The sequence below is a fragment of the Drosophila serrata genome, unplaced genomic scaffold, assembly GCF_035046125.1.
Source record: "Drosophila serrata isolate PLE 108 unplaced genomic scaffold, ASM3504612v1 contig_272, whole genome shotgun sequence".
NCBI classification, from domain to species: Eukaryota; Metazoa; Arthropoda; class Insecta; order Diptera; family Drosophilidae; genus Drosophila; species Drosophila serrata.
In genome coordinates this window covers 2,586,447-2,602,241 of record NW_028257170.1, presented here as the reverse complement: position 1 = coordinate 2,602,241, position 15,795 = coordinate 2,586,447, and the positions used below count along the sequence as shown (strand labels likewise).

Sequence of the window (15,795 nt, the reverse complement as noted above, 5' to 3'; positions counted from 1 at the left end):
CATTTTCAGTTTTCAACAGAATTTAATGAAATTTGAGATATAGATATTTTATATTATTCTACAAATTTGTGGAAAATTTTATCAAAATCGGACTAATATATCATGTAGCTCCCATAGGAACGATCGAGAAATTTGAGAGGACTGAGAATGGCGGTAGCTGTTGTCGGAAGACTGACAATCGCCGTGGCGATAACATTTTCAGTTTTCAACTGAATTTATTCAAATTTGAGATATAGATATTTTATATTATTCTACAAATTTGTGAAAAATTTTATCAAAATCGGACTAATATATCATATAGCTCCCATAGGAACGAACGAGAAATTTGAGAGGACTGAGAATGGCGGTAGCTGTTGTCGGAAGACTAACAATCGCCGTGGCGATAACATTTTCAGTTTTCAACAGAATTTAATCAAATTTGAGATATAGATATTTTATATTATTCTACAAATTTGTGGAAAATTTTATCAAAATCGGACTAATATATCATGTAGCTCCCATAGGAACGATCGAGAAATTTGAAAGGACTGAGAATGGCGGTAGCTGTTGTCGGAAGACTGACAATCGCCGTGGCGATAACATTTTCAGTTTTCAACAGAATTTAATGAAATTTGAGATATAGATATTTTATATTATTCTACAATTTTGTGCAAAATTGTATAAAAATCGGATTAATATATCATATAGCTCCCATAGGAACGAACGAGAAATTTGAGAGGACTGAGAATAGCGGTAGCTGTTGTCGGAAGCCTAACAAGCGCCGTAGCGATAACATTTTCAGTTTTCAACCGAATTTAATGAAATTTGAGATATAGATATTTTATATTATTCTACAATTTTTTGCAAAACTTTATCAAAATCGGACTAATATATCATATAGCTCCCATGGGAACGAACGAGAAATTTGAGAGGATTGAGAATGGCGGTATCTGTTGTCGGAAGACTGACAATCTCGGTGGCGATAACATTTTCAGTTTTTAACAGAATTTAATGAAATTTGAGATATGGCCATTTTATATTATTCTACAATTTTGTGCAAAATTTTATGAAAATCGGACCTAGTCGTCATATAGGTGCCATACAAACGATCGTTAGATGTGGAGACAAAAATGCAAATCTGTGAATGTAACTGCAAATATAATATGTATAGGTGAATGAAATGAAAGCAGGTATTACTATGGTATATGTATTATTATGGATTCCTAGTCATCGAAGTTCTATCTGCAAGGGTATATAAACTTCGGCCTGCCGAAGTTAGCTTTCCTTTCATGTTTTTTAATAGTTTTGCAGGAGACTTCTCTAAATGACAGACCTCACAAAGATCGTATAGCAACATATTGTTAATACAATCTGAGGCTCTTTCACCACAATTACTCTTCAGTAAACCATTATAACTGATCTTGTTCCTTCAACAGTTTCTTAGTTAGGGTATTCCCACTCCCACAAGTGGCTAAATTACGGAAGAGCTGCTGCTGTCGGGCTGGCTCATTTGAGCGTGTATATAGGCTGCTTTTTGAAATTGAAATGCCAGGCGCTCTTTATAGCCGCACTGTGCGGCATCATTAAGCCGCTGTTGGCAACCCAGGCGGCTTGGCAAACACGCCACATCAGCGCGGATCTCTCGAGCCCCGTGAGCATTGCGTGCAATTTGCAACTGCAACATAAAGTGCGGCGGCTGGGGGAGTGGGAGTGGGAGTGGGTGGACTTGCGCCTCCGACTGCCAATTGCCATGTGAGAACCAACCTGGCCACGGCATGCGTTTACAGTTAGACAGCGGAGCTCCGATGGCTTAAAAGAATTTCAAACTGAGCAAACTTCGGGCAAAGTGTTAAGACACGGGCTCTTAGCTTGTTGGCTTTGCTTGTCTTGGCTTAGCTCTTGGCTGCCATTAGCAGCAATTTTCAATTTTTATTTACGCTGATTAAAAGTGGCTACCAACTTGTCATAGTTACGTGATTTTGCGAAAGGTAAAGTGCTTCATCTGGCCCAAGTCCAAGTGAGAGCCAAGTGCAGAGGCCGCTTATTGCCAATTAAGTCGAACTCGTTTTGGGCGTAGCCCCAGAGACGGTGGTGTGTTCTGTTCAACTCTTTTGGAGCCACCACCTCAATCCGCCCAAGCATGGAGCATGGAGCATGGAGCAGCCATGGGCAGCCCACATGCGAACCAGTTCACCTGGAAGACCAAGAATCGGCTACGGAATGGTAGCGATTAATGCCAAGATGGGAATTGCTGCAAACCGATTATGATGATTTATTGAATAATCATAGCCTTCATTTGCAGTTTACAATTCTAATTAGGTGTGTAGCCATAGCTAGTTGTCAAAGATATATATTAGTTAGAAAAGTAAAAGACAAAATAAAACTTCTTATTACACTTGAGATGACTTGATTTTAAGGCAAACGGGAATATATAATTAAGATTGTTACTATTGTGGGAATATATTATTTATTATTTTGTTTGGTAATTTCGTTCCTTTTTAATTAAAATTATATTATCTTAATCTTATCTAAGAAATCCTGTCTTATTTCTTTGTTTTTGAATATATTTTTCAATAAATTTACGAACTAGTTCCTTGATCGTCTCAACTCTGATCGACAAGAGGCAAAACACTTTTTGATGTTATTTATACGACTTGACCGTGCACTTCTCAGACTTCCCCCACTCATTGCTTGTTTCCATTGGTTTTTGCAGCTCTAGCTCCTGTCCACGTTCCACCCCGGCAACACCCGGAACGACGGCAACAATCAATGGCCATAAAAGCTCGGAGCAACTGCAGCAGCAACAACCCGCCCCACAGACATTTACCATTTTAATTGCCATCGAGAAGTCTCAACATTTATGCGTAATCGACTTAATTTGCCAAAGTCTCAGACTCTTAGCCAAGCAAATTGGCAATTGTGAAATTTTGGCCATTTGCAGCGAACCAAGTCTATTGCAATTGTGCAATGAGCAGCAGCAACAGAAGCAGCAGAACAATAACAGTGATCACCAGGTGAGTCCAAGGGTTAAGAGTTTATATAGCCTGACCTTTTAGATTACACAATTCAGCACACAGAGAAAATATTTATACCTTGCTAAAACTTTTTAAGTAATAAGATCGAGTTTCCCTTAATAATACTAAAAGGGTTTTTCTCATAAAATTAAACTAAACCTTAAACTCTATAAACACCTTATAAAACATAAATTTATTTGAATGATATTTGTGTTTTTCGCTTTGCTAATTATCTCCCAAGTCTATATAATTTCTCTGTGTGCAAGTCAGAGGGCGGGATCGTAAGGCCAGGCAACGGGCTAACGCCCCAGCCCGAGTCCGAATCCGAATCCAAAACCGAAACCCAGACCAAGTCTGATCCCCAGCCAATTAACCTGGCCGACATGACCGTCTGGGCAAACAGAACCTGGCCACTAATGACATCGAGTTCGCTCTTTTGCTCTGACTCTGACCCCAAACAGGAGCCGTCGTCATCGTCATCGTCGTCGTCGTCGTCGTCGCATTTGGTTAAATTCATTAGCGTGGACCAAGTCACGACAAGTGTTGCGCCATCGCAACTCCCCGCCGCCGGTTTGATGCCCTCCATACCTGCCCTCGCGGCGCTACCCGGTTGCGGGCAACGCTATCACGACACGGCCAAGTGGCGCGAGTTCTTCGCCCAGCTGGAGGCCTTCCAGCGGCAGTGCTCCCTGGCCGGCGGCAGGCTGGTGACGGCCCTCAGCGATATACGCTCCGCCGATCTTCAGGGATTGCCCACGCGCCGCCAGCTCTACGGTCAGCATCGGGCACTTAGTCGTGCGCTGATGGATTCGCAGCTGCACAGCCTCCGCAAGATGGGCGCCGGACAGTTGATGCACCTCCAGGAGCTGGCCAGGGGCATAACCTCTGCCCCAGCTCCGGCTACGGCTACTTTACCTTCAACTTCTGGCCAAAGGATGAGCATATCTCAGCCACCGTCACCGACTGCCATGGCCTCTGTGGCCACATCCTTGAATCCGGATGCTGCCGGGAAACTACGCAAGGTGACTCTTCTCTTCAATGAAGTGGATCGTGCTGCCCAGAGATTGGAGCAGCTCACAGAGCAAAGAAGGGAGCGCCTTCGGCAATTGACCAGACAACGTGCCCTCGAGGATGAGATCAAAGAGGTGAGTAAAGGGGGATACCCTTGGGGTTTTATATTTGGGGTTTTAAGAAATTTAATTAAGCCACAAAGAACTCTTAAACATCCTTGGCTCCCGTTCTTGTTTAAAAAACAAACCTTTACCAACACAAAACCTAAAATCCTTCAAGTATTTTCCTCCATTCTAAACGAGACCCTTGAGATCTATAGGTAATCTATCTTTATACCCTCTCGAACATTTGTATCTTGTAAATGTCACGCAATATTCCCTAGGTTCGCCGAACGATTTACAATATCCATAAAATTGGTTTTCACTCAGGCAACTTTGTTGCCTTGAAAGATTTAATGAGCTTTGGGGGGACTAGGATTTTGCATTTTGCTGACAGGAAATGCGGCAGGCAGAGCGAAATGCAAAGCTGAATCCCAGTCCGAATGCCGAATGTATCTGGCAGATATCAACTGACATTGTTAATTGAATATGCATTGCATTTAATGCCTGGCTTTATTAATTTATTACGCGCATCCGCTTAAAGCTCGCTCCTCGAGCCGCTTTCGCATTAGTGACTAAGATTGGAAATGGAAATTGGGATTCAGGTGGAGAGATTGAGATTGAGAGATGATGTGGCCACTCAGCGGGCAAATGGAGCTGTTAGATAAGCCAACTTGGAGCTTGACAAGGAGCATCTGCTGCAACTTCCTGGCCCGGGGCTTAATTGACTCGTTAATGAGTTTTTTTTGGCCGCAGGAAAGGGATACCTATCCATGGCTGACTACTGTGCACACCACGGAGCATAATTGCCAATGCACGCACCCACAACTCATCTTCGTGGATCGCATGGTGTGGCGTATATATCTCCTTTGGACAATCTCGCTTAATCAGCAGACAGACAGTGACAGTTGCCTGCAACGCCCAGTTGGGCTACCTCCTTTTTGGAAGTCGAAGCTAATGCAATTCCACTGATTAATCGCAATCATTTGTTGCGGGATTAGCTGCAGTTTACATATTCGTCATACTTTCGCGCCACTATTAACTTTGGCCATTATTATTATGATTGTTGATGCTGCCGCTTGATTTTGCTGCTGCTGCCGCCGGTTAACAAAAGTATGTCAAATTGCAAATACACGACACGCAGCAAAGTGCACTTGGAATAAAAACTAAAGTCCGGAGCATAAAAATACATAAAAGGAAATAATTTTGAAGTAATAATATTACTTACTAGCTAGGAACTTGAAAAAACCTCATTAAAGCAAGTCTTTGAAGGACAGAAATAATGCTTTTTACACTTTTGATTGTGAAATATAATTAAAAATCAAGTAACTTCATAAAAGACATGACATTTTATATATATTTTATATAGCATACAACTAAATATAACGAAAATATTGCTATTTATCACCAAATCTGTTCCTTTTTTTACATTCCGGTCATAGAAATGTAGTAATTCCCAACACCACCCTTAAAAACCACTCTTTTAAAGATTTCTTTCACATATTTTAGTTATATAACGTTAGTCAATCATCAGTAAAAATGACAATCATAATTTATAATCATATTTTTGTCTGTGTGTACCCCACACACACACCACTTTTAAGGCCCAAGGCCCGATTGAATCCCCTTTTTGGCCAGAGATGTATAGATAGATTGCCGTGCGGAATCCTCAATTTCATTTAATAATTTGCGGAAATTGGCATTTAAAAATTTGCCGAGCCTTGTTAGCGTTTCTTATGGCCAAGTAACGAGTACGAGTACGCCTTGTATGTGGCGTCTTGGCCTTTTTCACACGCTCCTCACTCCGCACTTGAGAAATGTGCAGCCATTTATCTGAGTTGATTTTTCGAGCAAAAATTGAATTTTAATTGCCAAACGAAAAGTTAATGAGAAAAGTGAAAGCAAGGTTAAAGAAATTAAATGCAATCTTAACTCTCTGCTCCCGGTTGCTGCTGCTGCCACTTTGTTTGTTTTTCGTGATTTTTGTGATTTTTCAATCGATTTGTCGGCTGTTTTGGGGCGCCCATTGATTCGCACTCGCATTCGATACGATTCATTGACTCTGTTTATTTCAATTTCATTTGATTTGATTTCATTTGGTTTCATTCATTTCCATTTCAAAAGTAGTTCACCGATAAGCGGCAGCCTGTCCATTCAGCTGTCTTAAAGTCGACTTGAGAGACCGACTGTCTGAGTGTTTGAGTGTCTGTGAGTTTGAGTGTCTGAGTGTCCCGCTTGTCATATCTGCGATCGGCGCAAAAATCATACTAAGAGATACTTACGAGTATTTAACACCCAACACGCTTTCAATTAAAAAGGCGTTGACAGCTACCAATTTTGTGCAGATCGCTGTTGGCTTTTGTCTTTACCCCCTCGAGTCTGTGAATACTCTTTCCCAGCGTTTGAGTGGATTGAATATTGAGTGAAGTTTGAATTTTATAAAAGATTTTAAGACTTAGTTTACTCCCTAATAAATCTACTTAAATAGAACTAGTAAGATCTTTAACTCAGATCAAAATTCTTCCTTTATGAAATCACATACATATATAACATTTATATTTAGAAAACTCATTAATAAATCAAGATTACGACTTCCGAACTGTTTGAAAACTATTTTTACCTTTCAAAAAAATTCCAGATAATTTTAGACTTGATATTTATATATAAACAACCATCTAGTCTATTTGCAATAAATTCCTCTGGTACTGTAAATATCAAAATAAAATAATTAACCCATTTTTAAGTTCGATAAATTCTTTAAAGTATTTCAAAGCGTGGGAAATCCTTGAGTTTCACAGCCCTTTTGCTAATATATTAGCATACTTCTGTGTAGTCTCTGCCACCTTATCACAGCAGCTTAAATCTAAATGATCTATGGATAGCGTATCCCCCGACTGGCTGTGCCAATAGATCTTGCAGTCATCGTGTTTCTTTTTAATTAAATATATTATCTGTGATGCCAAAACAAGCCAAACACACAAAACTGGACCAAGACAACGTCTACAGCCGGCCGGCAAACTAATGTCGCTGTCGTCCATTAGGCGCGCGCATTCAAACAAGGTGCGAAAAAAGATGCCGCCGCGCTTGATGTTGCTGCTGCTGTTGCTGCTGCTGCTGCTGTTGCTGCTGCAACTGTTGCAACTGTTACTGCTGCTGCTGCTGCTGCTGCAGTGTCGCCATTTTGCTGACCACCATCACAACCATTGCCATGATGATGATGATGACGACGGCCACGACGACGACGACATTATGATGCGATATGCGATATTGTATCTAAATTGTTGATCGGCTGCATTAACTGGAAGTCGACTGGGATTGGGGATCCCCTCGGCTGGAGATGAAGGTGGATTGGATTGCTCCACAAATATGGCCACGAGTGTGGCCATGGGTGTTGTATTGGCCATCGGTGAAAGAGTTAAGTTAAATGCAGCTGCGGCGACAGATAAATAAACATTGCTGACGGTGAAATTGGATTTGCTTAGTGCGCTTTCTTTGAGACAAATGTTGGTGGCTCCTTTTTATTTACTGCTGCTGTTTTTTTGCACAAATTAATTTGCGAAATGTCGGCAGCTTTGTGCAATGAAAACTATGTTTAATTGTTTCGCGCCTTGAATTGCAATTGCCATAAGGAGCATCTGTGTCGCGGAAGCCTTGTCGGCCATTGTGGCTCTTTGGCCAGCTTATTTATGGCCCCTGACATTTGAACCGAGTGTCTTTTGGGCCAGGAATGCGGTGGCAGTGCTGCTCCTGCCTCCCTGCTCCTTTCTACCACATTTTGGCTTGCATAACCCCAAAGTTTTTTTTTTTTTTGGTTTGGAAGAAGACCGCAGCTGCTGCTGTTGGCCAAGAACTGGCTGCTGTTGCATAGAATTCGGTCAGGCGAGAGCCATGAAAAATGAAGGCTTATTTACTGCCGACATACCGAGGTAAACCCCTTCTCAAACTGGGGAACTGAGTATGGAGAACGGAGACCGGAGGAACTGGGAACCTGCAACCTGGAACCCCGGGACCCCATCTCCACAGTGGCATTAATAATAACTGCATGTATTAGCCCTGGCAGGCATAATAACGTTGTGTTTTTTTCTCCTTCGCTTTCCTTCCACCCAATAGAGATGGACGCCCAGCGTGTGTTTAGATTTGTTTCCACATTTCATTGCGTGGGCTCAGTTTTATTCAGTTATTCAGAATTTGAAAAAAACTAAAACGAAAATCTCTGGGGAAAATTTCTCCATTTGAAGCGAGGTCTTAAGACCCCATTACATAAAAGAAACATTAATTTCCTGCAACCGTTTGTTGCTACTGGTTGGAGAAACGAGTTCATATATACAGGAAAATAAGATTACCCTTAATTGCAATTAGTTGGCGGAAAATTAGTTTTTGATTTCGGGTTTTATTTGCTTTTTTTTCCTTTTCCCCAGACGACAGATTTATCTGTCTTTCAATTGCTTAGCCAAAAGTCGATTACCCGTTGACATTTTTGGATAAATGCTAACCAGAAATTGAGAATTGGGAATAAGCTAATAAGCACTTTGCCAGATTGACAAATCTTGAGTGGACCACAAAGTAAAAAAACTTGACAAGCAAGAAGCTAAGTGAGCTTAAAAGGATTAGAGTTTAAGAAGGGGATTATGTTTTACCTATGATATATTAGATGTATTATGAAACTATCTATGAATAACTAAAGGAAAATCTATCAGAAACCTAATGGTTTTTACCTACAAATTGGAAAATACTAAGTGCTGACTATTGTGTTAGATTTATAGTTCAAAACAAAGTACCAGAAACAAGTCAGAATTATAGAATATTTCTGATCTTATAGCAAAATCATTAAACTGTTAAGAAAATTTAAACTTTTTAGCAAGTTATCAATGATTACTTTGATCTACAGATAAGATATATTTACTTAATAACCATAATTTTCGAATCCTACGATTTCCGTGAGGATTCGTGCGTGTCTTCTAAGATGAGGCACTCGTGTCCGCTGTCATCTCCGCTCCAAGGAAAGAGCTTCCAAGATACGAGTATGAGTACGAGTATGAGTATGAGTATGAATGCGAGTATGAATACGAGTACGACTGCTTGGATGAAATGAACACATGCTTGCCGCAAGTGCCGCCAATCGCAACCGGTTGAGATTGTTGCATGCAAATGCTCCACGCGAACAAACAATGCAGCTATAGTCAGCACTCCTCCGGATCCTACAGCTCCTCGAGCTCTTCGAGCTCCTCCATCTCCAGCTGTGGCAACTCCTCCATGTTCCCATGTTGGCTGTGTCATCAAAACGGACGTTAATCATACGCTTAGCCAGGCAGCCATCGCCGATGGCCATCGTCGCTTGGCCAGAATGTCCAGGTTATTGAATTAACACTGCGATATGGGGTCTGGGGGTCCTGCTCTTGCACTTGCACTTGGCTTTGGACTTGCTCTTGCTCTTGCTCTTGGTCTTGGTCTTCGACTTGGTCTCTTGGACTTGGACATGTCGTTGTCAGACAAAGTGTATATAGTAATTGTTGTCGCCAGTGCTTGGCCTGTCATGTCAAAACGTAACTGTCACATTGGGTTTGACATGTTTTTTAACACTAATTTTACACGCATTTTTAGAAATCGTCAACTTCATCAACAGCTGTCATCATTTTTTGAGCGTCGTCACGTCCGCTCCTCGGTAGTATGGGACAGTGTCGCCGTCGCCTTTTGCCGTCGCCTGATCGCCGATAAGCTGCCACGCCCCGGTCCCATGTCCCGCCCCCTTGTTGCACTTGCTGTGCCAAAGCTGCTTTTTATTTCACCAAGAGCTAGCTAAGCTGCATCTCTGAGGCACTGCAACGCGGTTGCATGCAATATTGTCACCACATTAACGTCTCCCAGCCTTTTGTGGTCACAATTTATGACTCTGTGCGTGTCGCAGCTTGGAACTTTGGCCATGGGATTGGGATTGTTGTATGGAAAGGGGGGATTGGGTTGGCTTGGCTGGTTTGGAAAGTGAAAAATAAGTAAAATTGTAATCGCCTTTTGCCGTAAAATAGTTAAACGAAATTGCTTTATTACATTCGGGGCAGTCAGCGATGCGTGCCTCGAGTTTTCCACTCATAAACCCCTTACTGGCCCAGTGGGGTATCGAATATATGGGTATGTGGGACTAAAAGGGATTATGAAGTTGCTTGGTAGGGCAATAAAAACTCTAAATAAATCACATTTGTCGCGGCTAAAGTTAGTGCAGTGAGAGAAATTCAAGTCGCTTTCAAGGAATATGAAAAATACTTCTATTTGATATGAGTTTCAAGTTAATTTTCTTCATTTAATGAACTTTTAAGCACGAACCACAGAACCCTTGAGCATCTCAAGCTAAGTTCCTAAGATATAGCACCTATTTTTCCCCTCAAATCTAATTTCTTAAAGCTAATAAATTATCTCCCAGTGCTTGCTAGAAAAATGGAAGTTCCAATTGGTTTTTCCTTCATCCATTAATCGGTCGGCTTTCGTGTTTAATGTCTCACTTGGCGCACTCGCATTCCGATTGCAATTCCTCTGATCTCTTGGTCAGTTATCGCTGCTATAATTTCTAACATGCTGCCATAAATTCAAATGCAAAACAGCTCCAAGACATGTTGGGGTACAAAAAAAAAAAGAAACTGAAATACTTAAAAGCCAGAGATAAGCTGGCAAAGACACAACAACGCCATCATCAACAAGCGAACATGGAGAGCAAATTAGCCAACAAGAAATGAGACAGCCAAATGGCAAGAGCATATCATTTAAGAGGTACTTCAAATAAATTACCCAATACCAGAAATAGAAGCAGAATCCACAGAATCCTCAGAATACCAACTCCATTAGTTAGCAAGACAAATTAAGTGAAACTCCAAAGGAAACCGAATTGTAAATGTTCTTCATAGGATTATTGTTAGGGAAATAAAAAATAAAGTAACCCCTAAAACCTTGAACTTGTTAGAATCTAATAACTCAGCTACTCAAGACTTACATAAAGTATTCTTCAATGACAAAGTTCTTGCACAATTAGTAATTAAGAGATGACAGAGAGCACATGATTCAGATAACTCTAATTATCTTCATGGAAATATGGAAACGGAAATTATGACCCAGGGAGTAATACTTCGATAGGAAACCATAAGTTCCGACTTGGGGGCTCTGCAAACTCAAATCGATAAGCTATGTGCAAGATATACGAACACATGGTGACTTTGAGTCTACATTAATGATCCATAACTGCAAATAATAAATGATATTACAAGTACTTGGACAAATTCAAATTACCCCATTGAAGGGTAAACAAAATGCCAATATGTAGTTGTTGTGGCCTATGGTCTATGATAGCAAACTACAAGAACAACGACTACATTTGGCGACAACTTTGTAAAGTGTCAAAATAAATTCGATATTGTGGCTTAAAAAATGTTTATGGCCGTGAGATAAATGCGCGACATTTGTGTAAATTACACGACAGCAGCCACAGAGGGAGCTGAGAGTTGGGAGCTGGGAGCTAGGAGTCGGAGTGACCACCACTGGAAGCCACGCATGCTCACAGCTAGCCAGCTAGTTGTTGCTGTTTGTAGGTGTTGCATGTGTTTTATGGCCCATGCGATCAACTTGTAAGAGTGTCACGTTAAATTTGCGTTTTATGTCAGGCGGCAGCCGCTCTAGAAGTAGCTCCCTCCACCGCCGATCATCCCGAACTCCCTGGAAAATCCAGAGTGCAGTCAACCCGTATGCGGTGGCCTTATCAATTGCATAGCAAACAGCTCCACATCCGCAGTAGATGGACGCGAGCTTATCGGAAGCAACTTTAGCCACCGATGACATTTGCCTATTTACTTGGTTGCACAGTAAATAAAAATGTGCAAATTTACATTTAAAGAGAAATTGAATTGAAATTTAATTGAAATTGAACGATAAATTGAATTGAAATTGAATGAGAAATTAAATTGAACTCAAATAGTGATTTATAAAAGACATTTATGTTGCAATATAGTTAATTTAAGTAGTATTTATAATCTTATTCTTCCCCCTCACATCTCTAGTATAGGTTAAACCTGTTGCATAATTATATTTCACTAGCTTTAACCTTTAAAGAACCTGGCTTTCCACATCCCAAACCCATATTACTGCTTACAACCAATATAAACAAAAGGAATATTGCGAAATCTCTCCGTCTTTGATCTTAATTTTTTCCGTGCAAGCAAAGGCAAGACTCCACAAACTCTGGCGACATCGTCATCGATGTTTGTTGTGGGTGCCAAGCTCCCTTGTCTAACCCATTTTTTTGTTCCTCGCTTTTTTGTTTACGTTTGCTAATTGTTTTGATTTTATTGAATTTCATTGAGTGCCGCCTGCCAACCGAAATAAAATTGAAAATGCCTCATGCATATATACTTGAGTATATATTTACTGCTGGTATATAGTAGGAGGCAAATCGGTTGCTTTGGCTTTTCCATTTCCAGTCGCTATTCTGAGCTGCCTGTGGCATGTTGCTGCAGTTTCTGTCGCGTCTGGTGGATCTCGTTGCCGGTAGTCGCGACATGATTCCATCCATCCGAGGGCCAAATTCAGAGAACCCGGCTTCGAGCACCGATTTGGCATCCGAAATAGCCAACTATGTGAGTCAATCGATTAATCGAAACGACTTATCGCCGTGCTATTAATAGTTCACAGTTCATTGATCAGTCCATGTCTTATCACCCAACGAGTTAGTTTAGTGAAAATCGACCAAGTCAATTAATTAATTTATGGCCCCGCCTGTGCGGGGCCAATCGTTGAGAAACAATCTGCCGAATCAGCTTCATAGAGCCAAAGAGGCCAAACCTCCGATCGATTTTCAATGTAAACAATTTGTGCAAGCCGGCTCTCCTCCATCTTTGAGATACAGGGTGTCGCAAGTTCCATAGAGAGATCTATCTTCACTTGGATTCATCAAAATATTGAGTGCTTGTGACCCAATCAGATCCATTAAATAGAGTATTTTCTGACTCATTCAAACTATGAATTGTGTTGACAAGCTTTTGTTTAATGACATCATCGATCTGTGTTCTGTTTTATTTGACTTCAAATTGTAATAGAGTAATTCAAGGTCTCCCCCCATTCAATGTCCAGCATAATGAGCTTAAAGCTATGGTGTTTACAACCATTATTTATAATGTGTGTTTTTTAAGGGAAATCAGTTGTTTAAATTGATTAAATGTCGATGATTCTATGGGGATTTTTACTTAAATGTGAATTGAATCAAACTTCCTTGAAGGAATGAGTCAGCTATGGAAGTTACGTGCTTAAATGCACATTGTATGTTTAAGAAAATAAATAAATAATAAATAAATAATAGATATATTAAAGAACTATGCTTTCTTCTATAAATCTATGGAATATATTGAATATATTTTGGGTTTTGATGTTCCCCATTTCTCATTCAATGCAATTATCCATCCGCCATGCTCCAACCAATGGTCAATAGCTCTCAGACCTCAGCCTCGAAATTAGATTAATTAAAGAACGAAATCAATTAAGAAATCAAGCCCATTGCCTCACCCTGTACATGGCTCAGATGTTGTATATATATTTATATATATATATATGTATAAAGCTAAAACCCGTGCCTGCCATATCTGATGAGCATGAAGAGTCAGCGTCTCTGACAGCCGATTGTGCTGCGACTGTGAAACTGGAGCAGCTGTTTAGAGCCCCTGCTCCAGTTCCCCCTTGAAGCTTCCCCCTTGAAAACTCCCACTCCGCCGGCCTCCTGGGATTGTAGATTCATTCATTGGGTGGGATGCAGACGTGGACATGCCCCAGAAGAGCTTTGGAGTCACTATCTCTTAGGTAGAGATCAACACCAGGAGAAAATTGAATATTACTTTAAGTTTACAATTCACTTGTATTGTTAATATTTTACTAGATAACAAAGGATCTCTAGCATTAGATGGGGTAAGGTTTTATTAATTCTAAATTTGTATTATTATAAAATTTACAAAAACTACATATTTTCCCGCTGTGCACTAATAGAGTTGAAGGCAGAACCCAAAAACGGAAAGTGAATGCGCGTTGCACGCGTTTCAATCTGGGAATTGGGAGTTACAAGTCCATGGCTGGGTGCTTTCTGGGTTGGGATGGTATGGGGGAGCTGGTTAACTCCGTTCCATAGCATCGTCATTATCATCATCATCAAGCAAGTCTATTGGTCGATTGTATCAATTCAATTGGACGCAGCAGGTGATTAAAAATTGGTTAGAGCCACAAAATTATCAATGTGAGATCGTTGATTGCCCCGTGGCTGTTGTTTCTTTCCCCCTTCTCCAATCCATGGCTACCTGGTGTGGTTGTCTCTTCTTTTTTAGTTGTGTGTTTGTGGTTTCCAATACCTTCGGGAGGAGGCTGGCTTGAAGCCAAAATACCCCATAGTTGAGTCGTTTTATTTGATTTGTGTTCGATTGGATTTTAATTTGTAAAGTGGAGGCTAATTAGAGCGTCGATCATTTCTATGAGTTTCACTTTTCAGCGTTTTGGGTTTGGGAATTGGGACTTGAAAACGGGGTGGAGTTGGCAATGGGGAACCTTGACTTACTCGCGTGGGCTTGTTTACATCCCGCTTAAGGTATCCCACTGATTTTTTAACTCCATGTCCTACATTTTAAGGTCACCACTTGGCTGGGAAGCGATGGAGCGGATAATTTGCAAAAGTTTTCACAATTGCAATGGGACAACGAATCGCAGCTGAGGACCCAAGAGCAGGAGTTTGAGAAATACTATTTCATAGCAATGGTGAGTAAAGAAAACTATATTTCAATTGCTTCTAAATCTATATTAACCCACTTAATCTACAGAAACATCTGGCCAAGGGACGTGATCTGCATGCCGCCGCCCTCAAGGTGTCCGTTTTGAATGAAAGCGCCAACAACCTGAAGACCGCCTTGGATCAATTTGCCCAGAAACTGGAGCTGGCCCATGAGCGCTATGAGGCTGCCGCCCGTCTTCTTCACCTGCTTACCCAACATCAGCGGGAGACCGCTGCCCGTGAGGAGCTGCAACGCCTGGCAGATCAGCTGGGCGCCTCAGCTCTCTTGGAGAAGCACTGGCCGGCAATGCGTAAGAGTCACTCCCTCCCAGTGGCTAGTAGCACACCTGGTCCCGCTTCCAGCAAGAGAATGAGCTACCGCTGCAGTTCGGCAAGTGGTAGCTCCTTCGAGGGTGGACCCTCGAGCAGCAGTTGCAGCTGCTGGCGAGAGAGTCGCAACCTAGATGACATGGACCAGATGGAGGAGGAGGAAGAGGAGCTAGATCGCGTCTGTGACGGCGGTGAGGGAGAGGAGCAACAGTCCAAGATTGCCGACTCCGGTGTAGGAGTCTGCGATAATTGTGAGCGTAACCCGAAGCTGGCCAGGATCTGCTCCTGTCAGAGTCTCAACGAAAAGAGGTGGGTTTTCCTTGATAGCAATATATAAAGTTAATTTTTAATATCCACTACTTTCCAGTCACGATGAGCTCATGGAAGACGAATGCTTTGATCGACCTTCCAAGCGCTACATGGACATGCATTCTCCAATGGAGGCGAATGCCCATCTGCAGTGCCATGGCTCCAGTTTGGAGCTGCCCAAGCTGGAGGAGCTAAGCTGCCTGGATCCCAAGATACAAAAGTGAGTTTACTAACCCTTCTCCAGTGATTAAATCTTACTTAACGAACCGCAATCTCC

At 41.5% G+C, this 15,795-nt stretch overlaps 1 protein-coding gene and 1 long non-coding RNA gene across 8 annotated transcripts in view; one reads left to right on the top strand and one right to left on the bottom strand.

The window, feature by feature from the left end:
• The window catches only part of LOC147643481 (uncharacterized), a 162,682-nt gene that overhangs the window by 125,745 nt on the left and 21,142 nt on the right, over positions 1-15,795 (bottom strand). The window lies entirely within an intron of this gene.
• Pura (Puratrophin-1-like) overlaps positions 1-15,795 on the top strand; it is a 54,873-nt gene that overhangs the window by 36,180 nt on the left and 2,898 nt on the right. For 6 of the 7 annotated variants that reach the window (XM_086834140.1, XM_086834138.1, XM_086834139.1 and 3 more), the window contains 5 exons: positions 2,693-2,993; positions 3,455-4,138; positions 14,741-14,866; positions 14,929-15,518; positions 15,577-15,738. In XM_086834140.1, the coding sequence (XP_086690266.1) occupies positions 2,693-2,993; positions 3,455-4,138; positions 14,741-14,866; positions 14,929-15,518; positions 15,577-15,738 (1,863 nt within the window). Of the gene's footprint in view, positions 1-2,692; positions 2,994-3,454; positions 4,139-12,566; positions 12,715-14,740; positions 14,867-14,928; positions 15,519-15,576; positions 15,739-15,795 lie in introns of those variants that run through there. The other variant, XM_086834143.1, reaches the window with a different exon arrangement.